Source organism: Podarcis melisellensis (assembly GCF_964234715.1).
Source record: "Podarcis melisellensis genome assembly, chromosome: 4".
Classification (NCBI taxonomy): Eukaryota; Metazoa; Chordata; class Lepidosauria; order Squamata; family Lacertidae; genus Podarcis; species Podarcis melisellensis.
In genome coordinates, this window is record NC_138531.1 from 50,473,369 (window position 1) to 50,491,124 (window position 17,756).

Here is a 17,756-nt window from a genome sequence, read left to right on the forward strand (position 1 = left end):
AATCTATTATCATAACTTTCTAAATCCAACAATTCTGTGTTTTCTAACTTTATCCATTCTTTCACCCAGCAAAGACACAAAGCTTCATAATATAACTTTAAATCTGGCAGGGCAAAGCCTCCTCTATCTTTTGCATCTGTTAATATCTTAAATTTTATTCTTGGTTTCTTGCCCTGCCAGATATATCTTGACGTTATTCTTTGCCATTCTTTAAATATTGTTACACCTTTAATTTTTGGAATTGTTTGAAACAGAAACAACATTTTCGGTAGCACGCTCATCTTTATTGTTGCAATTCTTCCCCATAATGATAGTTTCATTCTTCCCTACACCTCTAGGTCACGTTTAATTTTATTCCATATTGGTACATAACTGTTTTGAAACAGGTCAATACTCCTGGGAGTTAACGTAATCCCTAAATACTTAACTTTCTTAACCATATTCATCTCTGTTTGTTGCTGTATTCTTTCTATTGTCTCTTGATCCATATTCTTAGCAATTATTTTAGTTTTTTTCCTGTTTACCTTAAAGCCGGACACCTGACCAAAATGTTCTATCTCTTCTAACACCTCTTTGACACTCTGCATAGGATCTTCTATAGTTATAACCAAGTCATCGGCAAAGGCTTTAACCTTGTATTCATTACAACCAACTGTCACACCTTTTATTTTTTCATTATTTTGGAAGACTTCTAGGACCGAAATGAATAATAACGGAGATAAAGGACACCCTTGTCTTGTACCCTTAGTTATGGCAATATTTTCTGTTATAACATTGTTAACAATTAATTTTGCTCTCTGCTCCGAATATATTGTCTTTATACCACTCAGAAAAGATTGACCCATATCCATATATTCCAAATTCAATCATTCATGTTCTCTACTTCAATTTTATTCATACTATTTTTTTAAAAAAAGCTTTTATGCCCTGCTTACACTGAACTTATCTTTGATTTTTGTCTCTTTATGTCTAAATAAATATTTGAAGGCAGTTTGGATTCATCAAAGGCAAAAATGCTAGGATATTTTTCTTTGCTCTTTAGTTGCTACAATTCTGGATTAGATTCTACCCTCTGATAAATGTGTGCCCAGATGATATTTTGCCTCTAATACGTAAGAAATAAAGGCAATTTTAAATTAGAATGTTGATTAATTATGAATAGGTAATGGGGATTCTTTTATATTTACTTATTCAATGAGTCTAAGATGGAAATCAATAGCCTTGAACACGGGATGCAAAGATTGCAGATTATATTTTGTCTTTTTGTGTGTAGTTGCATTAAAATATATCCAGCTGAACACCCTAGGAGTGGTTTCACAAATGATACGATGACTTTTTAAAAATCTAATATTTTTAGAAACTTGTTGACGTGTTTATTGTACATGCCACAATGACATTTTTATGATATCCCACAGAAATGCACTTCATTTGCCATGAAAAGGCACTAATGTTAGCTGTCAGTTGCTCCTTCTTTCCCTCCACAGAGAAATGCAACCACACCTATTTATCTCTGAAGAGTCTGGTTGCTTGTTAGGGTTGCCACTTTTTCTCTGGCTTTACTCCTGTGCTTTTTAACAGTGGCCTCTCAGAGAAATGTAAAAGCAGAAGCTTTTCTAATCATTTATCTCCACTTGTTTAATTTCTGTGTGTCGGGCTGCTGTTAAATGCACAAAAGCAGGGCCAGAGGGGAGGGGTGGAGTGCCACCAGCGGCTGGCGTAAGTGGCATTATTTTGTTGCCAGCATCCAATTAACTATTAATTTAATTCCTTGCATTTTGAGGTAACCCACTTACAAAACATATTTCTTTGGCTCTTAGCAAGCAACCCTGCTTAGTCCTTGGTTCATATTTTTGACAAAATTGTTTTATGCCAAGCCAGGAAACGTCCTATTAATATCTGCACTGCTGTTGGTATTCAGCACAGCACATGGCCCCGCATTAGTTTGTATTCAAATCTTCTGCCTCTTGTGTATTCAAGTCACATCTGTTTTCTTTGACTAACAAAGTGAAGTTTCTATTGCAGCTGATGCAACCCTGCAGGGTTACTTTGAATCAGCATGTGCTGCTTTTTGCAGCCATTAGCTATGAGAACCTGGACTGCCAGTTATCACTTTGTATCAGTGTCTCACAGTTTTGCCCAGGGGTACTTTGAGAGTCTTCTTTCTCCAGCTTTTTAAAAATAAAAATCATGTCAATTACCAATCTCCCTGTTCTTGCAGTTTGGGTCATAATGTTGAATGGTTAGACCTGGGTTGGGGCCAAGAAAGGTGAACATCTTGATGCTGGAAGGGTAGCGGATGCGGCGGCATGAATGTGGCGAAGGAAGAGGGCAAGGAGGGACTAAGCAGAAACATAGATGGACTTTTTGGGAGTGGTTCTCCCTCCTGAGATAGGCATGAGAGAGAAGCTGTTTGTTTTCCCATAAGAGAACCCGAGAGGAAAAGCTGCTAGGCTGTTATTACAGTTGCATAGGAAACCTGCTGTCCAGGGTGCTGAACCTTCTCCTTCAAGAACAAGTTCTCTTTTTTTCTGAGAGATTAGTTTAATCATCAGAATATTGACTATTACAAAAGCATAAAATGTAAAGAGAACTAAAATGAAGAAGAAGAAAGGTATCATTTACAAAAATCAATGTAAAAAGTTTTTTGTGAAAGAGGACAATGCTACTGGCATCTTAATGAAAGTATGATGATCACGCTTCCTATTTTATTTAAAATAAAAATGCTGACAATGTTTGAAAGTAATTTCATTTGCTTTACCCAAAACAGTAACACTATTCCTGCTTGTTATCATATTCTTTGCCCTCTGATCTGAAGTCCATGACTTCTTAGTTAATTAAATTGGTTACAGTTTTCTGCCATGACACCTGAGCAAGGAAATTGCCATCTTCCACGTGAATCCAGTTTCTCTAGCAACCTTTGTTTCATTGCAGTTTGCAAACCAAAAGATAATGCCCTATAATATAGAACAATGTCCAGCTACTGCAAAATCCCAATTAACAGTACCATGTCATCCTTAATGAACAGATAAGAGGGAAACTGACTTTAATACCCCTACCCCTTGCTAACTATGTACATTTCTGTTTCTGTTTTGCAGTTTTCGGTGAAGATCTACATACCAGCTTATATTTTGTCAATGCATCTTTGCAAGAGGTAGTGTTTGCTAGCACCACAGGGACTCTGGTGCCCTGTCCTGCAGCAGGGATCCCTCCTGTGACGCTCAGATGGTACCTAGCAACGGGCGAGGAGATCTACGATGTTCCAGGGATCCGCCACGTCCACCCTAATGGCACTCTCCAAATTTTCCCTTTCCCTCCTTCAAGCTTTAATAACTTAATCCATGATAACACTTACTATTGCACAGCTGAAAATCCTTCAGGGAAAATCAGAAGTCAGGATGTTCACATTAAGGCCGGTGAGTACAGTCAAATATTGCTCTGGTTAGTGTGCTGGATGGTGGTGTAGCATAGAAAAGTGGCTTGGTTCATGTCCAGTGCCTTACTGGCCAGGCAGAAACATGAGAAATGTAACGTTTACAGGAATCAAAATAGGAGAACATCTACACAAGATGTTGCAACTAGGGTGGCAAGATGCAAAAGAGAACAAGGTCTTGCACCGTTAGTAGTTGTGTGACAAGCTGCACAGCTGAAATGCATTTTGCAACACAAGGTGCAGGAACCCTGTTTTATTTTGCATCTGACCCATCCCTAGTTGCAACCTTCCAGATACTGTGATATTTCAGAATACTGGTAGGGGATTGCTTTCAGGAAAAACTATCCTAATCAGACTATGTAGATGGAAAATTAATAGGCTAGGCTGGACCCTTGACACAATAGTTTCTTTCTTTGTTTGTTTGTTTAAAAAAGCAAATGGCCTGTTGTGTGTTAAAAGACGGAAAGTAATTTCTTGCTTTATTTTCAGATATATCGTCATCAATGAAAACAAATGCAACTGATCCACTTGATGTTAAATTCTGCATGTTACCAAATTGCTACTATAGAAAATTTGATTTAATATAGAGTATGAAATTAAATATAAAGCAAGTTGGTTTTATGTGTTGTGAAAGAATTCACAAAGTCCCATTGTGCCACTAATATGCTTACGTTAGAGCCAAGGATGATTTCCCACAAAAATAATAATCACATTTTCATCTTTGTTAACAGCTTTCTCTTTCGCTTCATCTGTTTCCACTCACTAATACAAATCTTTGGGGACATCTGTGTTACAGACTCATATGCATTTAACTGCCATAGCTTTCCTTTATAAACGCAGGGTGGGCCATTTTTCAAAGGGTTCTTCTCTGTTGTTTCGTTTACCAACACTCTCTATTATGAGGAACTTGAACCTCATTGCATAGCCTGTGACAGGACCTAATCAACAGGCAAGATCTAGTGAGTCTTTCCAGGTCTCCTTAGTCAGGGTCCCATATAGCACCAGAACCCTAATGTTATTCAAGACTGAGTAGAATATCTTAACCCTCCTTGGTTCTTCCAATAAAGTTGTTGATATACTTTTGGTCTCTAGGCATTGTTCTACTATAAATGCCCTGATACGTGGGTAGTGCTGTGATCTAAACCACTGAGCCTCTTGGGCTTGCCTATCAGAAGGTTGGTGGTTTGAATCTGCACAACGGGGTGAGCTCCTGTTGCTCTGTCCCAGCTTCTGTCAATCTAGCAGCTCAAAAGCATACCGGTGCAATTAGATAAATAGGTACCACTATGTCAAAAAGGTAAAAGGCATTTCTGTGTGCTCTGGCTTCTGTCAGGGTGTTCTGTTGCACCAGAAGTGGTTTAGTCATGCTGGCCACATGTCCCAGAAAGCTGTCTGTGGACAAATGCTGACTCCCTCGGCCTGAAGCGAGATGAGCGCCACACCCCATAGTCACCTTTGACTGGGCTTAACTCTCCAGGGGTCCTTTACCTTTTACCTTTACTATAAAAGGATTCAAAAGAACACATTGAAGGCATTTTCTTCCTGGTATCAGAAGCAGTCAAAGCTGCCTATATGGGCTGCTCAGAAGTCTCAGACTTCATACAAGTAGATCTTTTGCTAGCCAATACACTTTGACATCAGTTATCATCCCTCTTCAGCATGAGTCAGGCAGCAGTTCTTTGGGGTCACATCCTCGCATCAAAAGAGTCCATCAAGCAGTCTCTCTATCCTTTTCTGAATCTCAGCAGAGTCTCAATATAAGGGCTTTAATGAAACATCCTCCTTCCTTGTGGGACATCTTTGGGAGATGAAAAGACTAAGGAGTACAAATCTGAAGTGGAGTCCCAAAGATGGTTGAATGGCATCTTGTACGTCTCCTTCCAGCAACTCCTGCAGCCAAGCTGGTGCCAAATGTACTGCTCTGCTTTCCTTTGGACCACATCAGCAAGTCGGGGGGGGGGGTCTTGTTGTCTGGGTAGCCCAGAACCTCCATACACACTGCCCAGGCTTGTACCTTGGAGAGGACACTTTAGTGCTGCTAACACAGCAGAAACAACACGGGGGGCAGCAGCTACGAGTTACTAGTCTCTGCAGCCACTGTGATTCTCCCGTGGTTTGACTTTGGCCCTGGAGGCACACACCATTGTTTCTCTCGACAGATGGATGCCAAGAATAACAAATAATATATGGTGCCCTCTGCTTTCCCCTGTTCAGTCACCAAATAGCTTCATCTATGAAACAGTTATCAGACAATTAGAACTGTTGTTCACAAGTTTCATGAGGCTGGAGTAAACGACTGATATATTAATATACAATGCTACAACATTAGTAGAAAGAACTAACAAGTCATTGGATGGTGGGGCCCAACATTTTTCAAGCTTCTGGACAAAACCGCCAGATAGTAAGAAATGAGTAAACAATGGAAGAAAAACAGCACTGTTCCCATTTCCCTAGAATGCATTTTAACTCATCTGTCAAATGTTCTTCATCCTGAGTGAATACAATTTTTCAAGGTCCATTTCAAGAGAACTATAGCAGAATTTGATTCTGTTGTAGGTTTTTGATTTGGGCAAATTTGGCCAGAGGGCTCCTGAAAGCTAAAGGACTCATAGGCCTCAATATATTTTGCCTGCGTTTCTGCAGGAGAATGCATTTTTCTGCATTCTTTCACTACCTGATGTCTCCTTATTTTGCTGTGTTTTAGTTTTACGGGAACCATATACAGTCCGTGTGGAGGACCAGAAAGCCATGAGAGGCAATGTAGCGGTCTTCAAGTGCATTATCCCCTCCTCTGTGGAGGCATACATCACTGTTGTCTCATGGGAGAAAGACACAGTCTCACTCGTCTCAGGTAGGCCTTGACTTCATGGTCCCATACCACCTCCAGCATCTACTTTTTCTGCTATGTTTGAGGTTTCCTTTGAGTTGAAGGTAGCTGGCACCAGTATTCTGGAATGCCTTCCCTACTGAAATAGGAAAGGCCCCTTAATAATGGCATACTTCTGGCTCCTGAAAACATGCCTATTTAGACAAGTGTTCCCCTAAACTGAACTTCTGTTCTTACTGTGTTAATTGTTTTTAGCTGTTTTAATTGCCATGCTTTTTAACTGTTTTTTAAATCATATATTTTAATGAAGGTTGTTTTAGTGTCCCAATGGAATGGTCATGGTGGTTTTTTTTTTTAGTTATCTATGATTTTTATAATTGATTTTATAGTTGTAAACTGCTTTGAAACCACTTTAGCATATAAGTGGTAAACAACTTATAGATGTGCATGTGTGTGACAGCAGATTATATATCATCTTGTCAATGGATGAAGATGAATTTATCAACACATCAGATGGTGTTGCATGGTATAGGGTGAGATGAAACAGTGCTCTTCCCCTGGGCTTAATTTTAAATAGGTTTGGTATGTCGCTATCATAATATTTGCTGGGTTGCGATTGCTGAAGTTTGGTTACTTATACTTGATTTAGCCCCAATAAAGCCTGCAACTAGTTTCCATACTTGGTATTGCATACTGACTATAATAAGTAATATTTACAGTTTTTCACAAGCATGCTATTCAAATGTTCTTTAATAAATTACATGTTTCAAATAATGTCTGCTATGTAAGATATATGTATTTATTTTTATTATTGGCATATTGTAAAAGGAGTTTCATTGCTTTGTCAGGTGAAAAATGTAGACTGATAGCTGAAAAGTATGCCATATTCATAATAAAACTTACTTTCATTAGCTTTTATTTAAATGTGTTGACTTCAGTACAGTATATAAAAAGTCTAAATTAAGAAAATATAGTTTCCTACAAATGGTAAAAAAAAAAACCCTAAGTGATTTATGTCCATGCTATTAATAGAGATCTTTGGAATACGTTTAAATCCAAATGCTTGGATTTACACTTTTCTTGCACCAGTGGGATCATCCTTTAAGCAGAGTTCCATTCAGAAACACACCCACTGGTAGAAAAAGGGGGCCAAAACTTTTGCTGATTTCCCATTTCCCTTGCAGTTCTTTGTGCCCTACAAAGAACCCTCTGGCACAGGATGGGAAGTGGTACTGGGGGCAGAATGGGGAATTGGCAGAAGTTACATTATTTATACACATTTTTATACACACAAGAAGTGTAGCTGCTGTTTTTATGTATATGGACAGACAGATACTGACTACTGAAGTATGAAGACAGTAAAAAAAAGTTGACTGCTGTAGTAGGACTTATAGTCCCTTGTAAGCGAACCTCCCTATGTGCAAGGGTAGAAATTAAATTGAATATGTGCACTAGTTAATGAAGCTTGCACTTGAGAAGCATAGATATATGTTGAACCCTGATGTTCTATCTGTCTCATAATAGCTTTGCTTGCTCTGTGCTGTAGAATGCCATCTTCAGAGGTAAACTCCATGCCCTGCTTTTTAATACTTACAAAGAGATTCCATTTTCAGACTTACTTAGTTCTCAGCGCCCCTTGAATTTTGTGCCAAATTTCAACTTTTTGTTTTGGGTGGTTTGGAAATACTATGATCATTTTGAGAAAAAGCAGAACACATGTCATGTTTTCAGATTTGTTTGTTTTTTGTATTTGGGGTGTCCGGGACTATGTGGCTATCAAACTACATAGCTGTAGCCCTAAGAATTACAATGTCCCAGTGCCTTCCTACTTGGCTGTTTTGGTGCATGGCTTGGCTTGGCATGGAAGGCTATCCATGGCTTGGTTGCATCTCAAACTTCTACTGGTTGGGCTTTCTCCAAAGAGCTAGCAATAAGATATAGCCCAGATTTGGCCCATGGTTTATAAGCTCATAGTTTGTCCAGGAGAGCTGAAAGCCTGGGTTTGGATGACATATTAAGCACAACTATTTTGGAAGGCTGTGAACCAAATTATGAGACACAAAAGTAGAATTCTGCAATGAAAATAGATGCAGATTACTGAAATGAAAGAACTATACAAACGGGTTGCAGTAATATGATATTCTCGGTGTTTTGTGGGAAGTGAAAGTACAAAGTAGTGTTGAGATTTTCTTGGCAGATGCTTGATACTCCTTTAGTTGACTGCAGTACAAACAGAAGTGAACTTTACCCCGCTGATTTATATTGAGCGCTCTGTTCAGACAAATAAAGCTTCAAGAACCCCCAACACAACCAATGCCCTTATGTCACAAAGACAGAGCCTATGACTTTGGTCTAGGGTTGCAAGAAATATGGACTCCCATGCAGTTAATAAAAAAGAACAACACTATAGGCAGTAGTAATTCACTAGTCATCACCTTCCGAGACATAAGGCTTTTCATGGTCTGGTCCATGTTCAGCTCATATGTTTGGTTTCTTTCGTTCTTTTCTTCTCAGCAATTTGGCACAAATTAAAATATAGCAGTAAAGCACAGCATGCAAATTATGGTTTAACTCTACATTTCAAATGGTAATACTAGCTCAGTTTACTTATCTGCTTTTGAGGGGGACAGGAAAGACAGGACTCATTTATTGCAATGAGTATTTCAGAGAGATGATGAAAATTTAAATACTGGGTGGGTGAGGAGAAGAACGAAGTTTGTTACTCTGCAGGGAAACCTCTTGGAACAATGTGATTATAATTATGGTATATATGAGCTACTCCTGCTGACTAAGGGGGCTTGATGGCTTACTGCTTCGCACTAGTTTCCTCTGCCCTCAGCCACTAATCACTGATAGCTGGTTCTGTATTTCACTCTTATTTGTCTTAACAAGGCTGCTTGCAATACACAGATGGGGGTGGTCTTTAAAAAAAATAAGAGAAACAAAAAAAGTGTTCATTGATTCCTCGCTCATTACAGAATGAATAATTAACAAACAACTCATGTTCCTTTAAGTGGCTATCACTCCCTAGGGTGAGATGGGGAGGGGGCAGAGAAATGACTCCAAAGGACGAACAGAGGAAATAAGTGGGGAAATGCTGAGTGTATGGAAATGAATGGAGAAAATATGAAGAGGTCAAGTGAGGAAAAGAATAGGAAGGAAGCAAAGAAAGGGCTTCTTTGTGTATCAGGAGATGGGGGTTCCAGTTAAGCACTTTAGATTTTTCCCAAATGGTGTCACCAGACTTCCCAAAGCTGCACTACCATTTTATTTCCCCTCCCCTCACACCACCATTCTCTTTGCTATGTATGGGGTCATCAGGAATTTTTGGGCACTTGGACACCCAGTGTCAACTAATAACAACAGAGGTTTTCAACCTTTCTGGGTTCTTGACCAACTACATTCTTTCTGTGGCACCCCTGTGGGGCTCAGGAGCCCAGTTATGTCAATCCTTGCCTGCAGAACCAGCAGCCTCTCAACCTTTTTCGAACCCCCTCCCTTGTGGGGTGTTCCCTCAGCCTCCTCTCTTCTCCCCTCTCCTTGGGAGTCCTCTGGGCAGTTGCAGCCACTGCCCTGGCGTCTGAGCTGCCCCCTCTACCCCAAAGAGAGGTGCCTTGTCACACTGCCCCACAGGGACCTGGAAAGCACCCCCTGACTGGCCCCAGAGGCACCATTTGCCTGTGGAGCTTGTATCCAGGGCTGCTGCAACAAAACAGCTATGCAAGCCTTTGGGAGGCAGATACACGAGAGGGCATTAAAGGAGAGAGGGAAGGAAAGAGGGACAGAGGCCAGTGTTGCCTGTGGCACCCCTGACCATCCTTCAAGGCACCCCAGGGTGCCACAGCACACTGGTTGAAAACCCCTGAATAACACAAACCATCCAATTGTCTTTATAGTTCAGTGGCCTAAAGCCAACACGGAAGTCTCATTTAGGGACTTGTTGAAGTTGTTGTGGCAGGAAGTGGTACTTAGGGACTTTCCCACATAATCAGTTGAAAGGTTCATCATGATGCCCACCAAGGTCCATGGAGAGGGAGGGGAAGCTGAGTACACTTGCCCCAGGCCTCAGAGGACTAAGCTGGCCAGGGGGGCCCTCCAAGGATCGGCTGCTTTTTTTGTTTGAGTTTATAACTTTATTCTAATAAGACTCTCACCCTATGCTTCAGACTTGGGGCCGCACCCACCTCCCCAAATGTCAGTAGTAATGCTGTTGTCAATAAGCATTCAAACTGGTGTCCTCCTGTTACACAACTCTGCTCATAGTTGACCTCTGTGAGAACAGGATGCTGAACTAGATGGGCCATTAGCCTGATTCAGGCCAGACTCTTTTGGCTTCCCTTTGGTCTTCCTGGGTTGATGAGCTGCAGTACTTTTCTCTGTGCATTATCCGCCTGACACTGCAGCACACCAAAGCCAATAGCTCTCTCAACCTTGGAACTCTCCCAGTGGTATAAGGAGTAAGGTGCTTGTGCTTCGTTGACAGAATTCCCAGTTTGAGTCCGCTGACACCATACAGAACAGGGGTGGAGAGGCAGCTAGATTCTGTCAGGCATCTGTCTCTTCCAGACCTCAAACCTGATGTCTCCTCAGAGGAGGTGCAGGGGTCTAGAACCCCACCATGGCTGTGATCCTGAAGAATGTGCCCTAGAACTGGAGGCTCCCATGCCAGCTGCCTGGGTTTTTGGCCAGTTCTCAGATTCCCCACCTCTCCCTTGTCTTCCCCAGGGCCACAGAAAGAGAGGAGATGGTGAACCAGGGTAGGAGTTTCAGAGCCATCTCTGAAGGGTCCATCAAGCTGCAGATGAGGTTTCTTAGGAGACAATATAGCAGTGTCCCTTGAGAGAAAAAGGTATTGATGCTTCCCCATTGCTCTCAGAGAGATCAGTAAGGCCATGTTTCTATCCCTGCAAATCTCTTTCGAAGCAATAGGGAATTATCAAGTTCTGCCTCTCCCAGGGAGCACTGCCACATTCCGTTGGCATCAGGAGCTCTACATGCTAGCTAGCATCTCATCCAGGCATCTGGAATTACAAATTAAAACAAACAAACCAGGATGCAGAGAGGCAGCCCCTGGACTGCTCATAATGCAAATATGGAAATTCGGTAATGTGTAGATTCCAAAGCAGGCCCCTGAACTGATCTTCACATTTGGATCAGAGCGAGTTTGCTTTGCAAACCCACCCCTTCCTTCCCTGGCCCAGATCTATTTCATGTGGCTCACTGGTAGAATTTGGTTTGTCACCACTGAGTGAGGGCAACTGGATGCAGCAGGATTCCCCCCACCTTTGCTTTCCATATTTCTGCACTTCTTTCAGGACTATTTGTTATGGTCTTGAGCAACTCAAGGCAATGAGTGGCTTGATCATGGCAGTGTAGCTGGAGAGTACCAAAAGCAGTATTCCCTGTTCTTAATTTTCCTCAGAGGCTGCATCTGACCAAGGAAGCTCCCTGTAAAGTGCTGACAGACTTGATGTGAAGAATAAAACTGATGTAGGAGCTCATTCATTTTAATGAAAGTATGCTTTGCTGCTCAAAAGCCATTATGTGATAAAGCTTTTGTCTATGCATGTGGTTTAGCTGAGGATTTTCAAGTGGCTCAGAGTAGAAAACCTCCACTGTGAATGATGACTAACCTGTGTTTTATTTTGATACGAAGAGAAGTTGACATTTTGGATTAAGCTGGAAATGCTGTTGCCCTATGTAGCTGATTGAAAAGTTTAATGAGTTAAAACAAGAACCACATTATTAGAGACACTGACACACCATTGACGTGGGCGCAATATTGCAGAGACAGGATAATCTTCCCAAAGTCAACTAATTGCTAATATTATACCCATTCATATAAAATGCAGCATGGAACCAAAATTTGTTTTGAAATGATATTTCATTGAAGTTCTTTTTTTTTTACTTAAACATGAGTGTTTACAGAAAAGACAAAACAAAAAGCAAAACCCTGAACAGTTTCTCTCCGTGATTTTGCTCTTGTTTGCTACTATACAGAAAACCACAAACTAGCAGTTCTTGTTGACATGGTGAAAAGTGGTCCTTTGAAATTATATTTGACAAAGGCATTTTATATGCTTATATGTGACAGGGTATTCTGGAAGCTAGAAGGCACCTGTAATTTTATATATGTAACCAGAAATCCAAACAGCAGCTTTCCATTTTGCCAGTAATAATTTACCTGATTTTTCACTTTCTAAATGTGCTCAGCATTTGAATCAAGCTGTAACTTTATTCATAATTTACATGGAAAATAATCTAGATTTTAACAATAGTTTAGATCAAGATTATATCTAAAAATATAGCTAAAAAACCTGAGGTCATGTAAAATAATAATTCACAAAGGGCTATGTTTTTGTTTTAAACCCCTGAAACATGGTTGTAAAAAATAATTATATTTGCTAGAGTAATATTTAATCTGTTATATATCTAGGTGCTTAAAATTTAATTTGGAGCTTTCTTGTGAAGCCATTGACGGGGCCCTTTTACAGCGGCCAGTCATTTACCAGTATGGCGCCCCTAGTATATAACTGACCCCCCCCCCCAGCAGACTACTTGGTTATTTGAGTATAACAAGCATGTGTGTGTAAATAATATCCCAATTGCTCATCATTCAATAATTCCACTAATACAGGTTTTTAGGATATCCGTTATTTTTGAAGCAGAAGTGTATGTTTTTATCAGGCACTCAAATGCTATTAATGTTGAACCAGTAGAAATGTTTACCGCAGGCCACAGAGACCAACATGATGCCAGGATTTCAGCTGACAGAGGAGTGTGATCCATACAGACCTGTCAACAAAAGCAGGTCAGCAGGATTGAGCAAGGGGGGAAAATCAATAATTCTTTGAATTAATCATGTGGCTGCCAGGGAGAATTATGGGTGCATGAAATGAAGTATGTAGGTATACATCCAGCTATAGCACCTATTGCTTTTTCTTTTTCTTTGGGGAGGAAAAAACCCCAGTTAGGTTTCTCTGATTCTTTTTGATCTTATTTCATCCTCCCATATTTTAGTGGGGTCAAGCTTGTCCTGTGTATCTGCCTAAAATTCAGAATCTTTACATCAGGCAAGTCGCTGAATGCCAGAGAGCAGGAGAGAACTTATTGTTGTCCTTGAGGCTGATTTCCCTCCTTGTATCTGAATTGTTTGCATTAACAGCTACGAATTAATAGAAGAGGGCTGGGTTCATTGTGCCTGAGCCTCGATAGATAATGGTGCATCCTGTGCAGTGAATTGGACTCTAAAGCAATTAATGCTTCATTGCACAAGAGTTAAAAAAATTCATTGCTCTGCTGTTGATGTCTCAGGTGAGCTACTGTCCTGGCATCTAACTGAGCACTTCTGCTGTATGAGCTTTGACCTTTCTGAATAATAATAACAAATCTACACCTCTGTATTTGTGTTGACCTAGCTTCTCTGTCTGACTCTCTTTCTCTCAGCTGTACCTCACAGGTAGCCATGCTCCATTCTCTTCTTACTGAATATGAAGAACTGGAATGTCAGCCCTATAGATGCTATTTAGATCTCTGCTTTGGATTTTTTTAAATGCTTCCTTATTGTTATTTATTTTATTAGAATTGTGACCTAAAAAAAATCTTTTGGGGTTTTTTTATGTAGCTTAGGGAGAACTGCTTTTGTTGGGTTGCTAATAAGCTGAATAAATAAATGAATATAAATAAAAGTGTATGGCAATCAGAAACAGCAAGCATATAAAAACCTACAAGGGAGCCAGGAAAAATGATGCTACAAGTTAACTTTACAAATGGTAAGAACCAGTGCTTTTTTCCTCATTGGACATTCGGCTTCCAAAAAACACTTACCTCCGGGTTTTAAGACGTTTGAGAACCAAAGCATATGAGAACCAAGGTACCACTGTACTTGCCAGTGTTGTATGCAGTTTCTTAAGTGCTTCTATTGATATACTTTCTCTGGAGCGATGGGAGCAGCACGTCCCTGCCCCTGCCCCCAGTACTACACTAGACCCAGTCCTGCACCTGTAACTTATAAAATGTGCATATATAATGAAAGGTGAAGAAGGAGCTTGCCTTGCTGCTGTTGGGGGTGGAGTGGACCGCAAAGGAGAATTTGTGTGCATTTGCTCCTTTAGAGGAAGAAAAAAGCCAAGGGAATTTGTTGTTGACGTGGTAAGTCATTGCTGCAAGGAAGTATGCAGGCTTGCACAATCCCCCACGTTTTTGACACCCCACCTTGAAACAGCTGCATGAGAACTCATGCAGCATAGTGAATAAGCACCTGCTCTCTGCTGCACCAAATCACACTTGAAGGCTACAGAATGTTACATGGAAAACACTCATGAGAAGCTGCTATGTGGCTGTACCCTAAACAGTAGCTTCTATGCCCTTTTCTTTAATGCGTGAAGGATTTATCCTCTGTAAAACAGCAATAGCTTAGGGGGGGTGGAGAGAAGATACATACATAAAATGGTGGCAAAAACCTAGAGCTTTGCCTCTGCTTTGTTGTGAATTTGGTTACAGACAGCCAAGAAGATTAATGTTCCTGTGTCTGATCTTACAGGCCACCCACTGTAAGAGAGAGTGAGAGCTGCATTCTCCCCTCCCCCTAAACAAATGCACATTCTATATTTTTCAGATGTCGAAAATTGTCATGTACAACTAGAAGAAGGTCACTTTTAGCTCTTCACCTAGGGATAAAATCTGACTGAATTCCATTTGGGGAATGGCCTAGTACTTGATGTCTGCTTTCACTGTGAATTCAAATTTATTTTCCCCTTTTATCTATGGGCTTTTAGAAACAAATGGATTGTGATGTGCTACTTCTGGAAGGTCAGGGCTACCCAGTTCAGGGATTCTGTGATTCAGCAGAGAAAACAGAGTAGACTTGCATCAATTTTTTTCAGATAATGCTTCAAATGACTTGCATGTTTGCTTCTCTAATCTGTTTTCCAAAATGTGGCCCCAGAATTGCTAAGAAGGTTTGGAAAAGGCATTTGGATTCAGGGAACATGTTTGAATGTTGGTTTCTGAATTACAAAGCTGTGGGCTTTGATCTCCTCAGAGCAGCCACCTCTCTGTAGCTTTCCAAATGTATACCATGGGCAAAGGTAAAAGTAAAAAGGTAAAGGTAAAGAGACCCCTGACCGTTAGGTCCAGTCACGGAAGACTCTGGGGTTGCAGCACTCATCTCGCTTTATTGGCCAAGAGAGCCGGTGTAAAGCTTCCAGGTCATGTGGCCAGCATGACTAAGCCGCTTCTGGCGAACCAGAGCACCACACGGAAACGCCGTTTACTTTCCCACCTCAGCAGTACCTATTTATCTACTTGCATTGCATGCTTTCGAACTGCTAGGTTGGCAGGTAAAAGTAGCTGTGTTAATTAAGCCAAACTCACAAAGAAAAAGTAGGTTTTACAGACCGAGTGTAATGATTCCCCCCAAAAGAGTTTCTGGGCAGGCCTCTGACAAAAAGAGAAGGAAGATAATTGAGCCCTGCTCTCTTGCTCACATGCTGGTCATTGGCTTGCAGAATCAATTTCTAGGGCTCCATGTGATTCTTTGGAGACATTTTGGATATGTAATGACATTAAACATCTTTTGCTCACACGCTAATGATAATTTTCGATGCGCATTTGATTACAATTTAATGAAGGTCATTAAAGCTGGAAGAAGAAGGACCCAAATTAACTCGTTTTATCTGCATTGGTGCAGCTTCTCAGAATAATAACTGGACCAATTTGGAACGAGCTATTGTCCTTCTACTAATAAAAAAAAACCCTCTTTGCCCTCAAAGTCATGTTGTTTAAAAGAGCACCATGTCTGAAGGGCCAGCTAAGGGACAATAAGAGTGTGGAACATTCCACAAGGTCACAACCCCTTAGAATGTTGTCAGCCCTCTCTTATATCAGAGAGCAGGGCTTGAGGACAGACACCCCCAAGTCTCTGCTTGTGGACCCATCATATGGGGTGGGCTACGCTCTTGCAGGCCAACTGCCATTCTTGGAGTTTTCCTTCTTTTCTGGAGGAATGGCTGTTGAATATCCTCCCTTACAATCTGTCTCTGTCCTGTAACTTTCTCTGCTGAGGCATCTTATGCACTTGCCCCCTTAAGGTGACCAATTCTTATGTATTTAACTAAAATGCCAAGGGAACTTTCCTGATGAAACAAAATAAGTCAGTAGGTGAGATGTAATGCTAGTCATACACAGAGTAGACCCATGGAGATCAATGGACTTAATTCTAGTTTTTGTATAACTTGGTTTGATATAATGAAGTATGTTTTGAAAGAGCAAAATATTCAGGGGAATTTATCCAGACTTTGATGGCACCGACCTTAAATGCAAGCCAAACGAAAGGCATTGCCCAGCAGACTTTGCAGCCTGGCTGTAGGCTTCAGAATTTCTCATTAGAGCATTGGCCTGAGGCAAGTACCCATCCACTCATCAGAAACTGGGGTATCTTATGCTCCTGCCTGCTCAAGGTGAAAAATGCCTGTGTATTTAACTAAATAGGCTCCCATTAAGGATGCAAAAATAGCATTGATTTTATTTAAGAGGAACAGCCTGAATAAATGGTGCAGTTAAACTGCTACATACAAATCATCTAAGCTTCAACAGTTTTAATTCAGAGGAAATAAGATATTCTGCAGTAATGTTCTGTAGGAGGAAGTTAACAGATACAAAACACATGAGATGCTCACTTAATTGAACCTATAGAGGCCTTCCTTTTCCCCCTCAAACAAACACACTGACAAGAAATGCAATATCATCTGCAATAGATTCTAGTTTAAGCCACTTAACATGCGCTGATGCTTCAGATGAGGCATAAACTAGAAGATTAAGATGCAGCTTGAAATCAGCCACAACATATGCCATTTCTAAAAAGACATAACTCCAAAATATCAATAGAGAAAACCATGTAAAAGAAGAGGGCCAGGACCTTTGCAATTCCAAAGGCTTTAATTGAATTTGCATGCGCTGATGAATACCTTCATTACCTTTTAAATGTTCAGTCTTGCTGCTTCCTTGCAGTAAATGCTTAAATAATAGCATAGTTAACAAGAAGATGATGCCATATAAGCCAGGGTGACTTTGGATGGTGAACAGATGGGGAAGCACCGCTTTTTGTGTTTCCGGTAGAAATATTGACAAGGGAGCTTTCACAGCTGCAGGATGAGATGTGTGATGTTACATCCACATATTGTGCATACAAGTGCTGGAGAAATGTTTGCTGGAAACACTCACACTCACATATACCACACTGGGCCACCTGGAAAAGATGAGGCAAGTTCAAAACCCTGCACCCAAAGCAATTCAAATGTGCCCTGAGAATGAGGCAGCAAAGAAGAAGGTCTTCTGGGGGAAACTTTAGAGAAACTGGAGGACAGATTTTGTCACAGGAAAAGTGTACATGAAAGGTAGATGCGGACTGCTTATTTGCCCACAAGACAAAGTATTCTTGAGTGGTGGGCTTTATGTTTTTGTCAGCAGTCTACGAAGGCTGTGCACTCATGCGGACTA

General features: G+C 40.7%; 1 protein-coding gene across 1 annotated transcript in view; it reads left to right on the forward strand.

Moving 5' to 3' along the window:
• The window catches only part of DSCAM (DS cell adhesion molecule), a 317,172-nt gene that overhangs the window by 48,711 nt on the left and 250,705 nt on the right, over positions 1-17,756 (forward strand). Inside the window, exons 2-3 of the mRNA XM_081908715.1 lie at positions 3,096-3,413; positions 6,135-6,281. Of these exons, the coding sequence (XP_081764841.1) occupies positions 3,096-3,413; positions 6,135-6,281 (465 nt within the window). The remainder of the gene's footprint in view (positions 1-3,095; positions 3,414-6,134; positions 6,282-17,756) is intronic.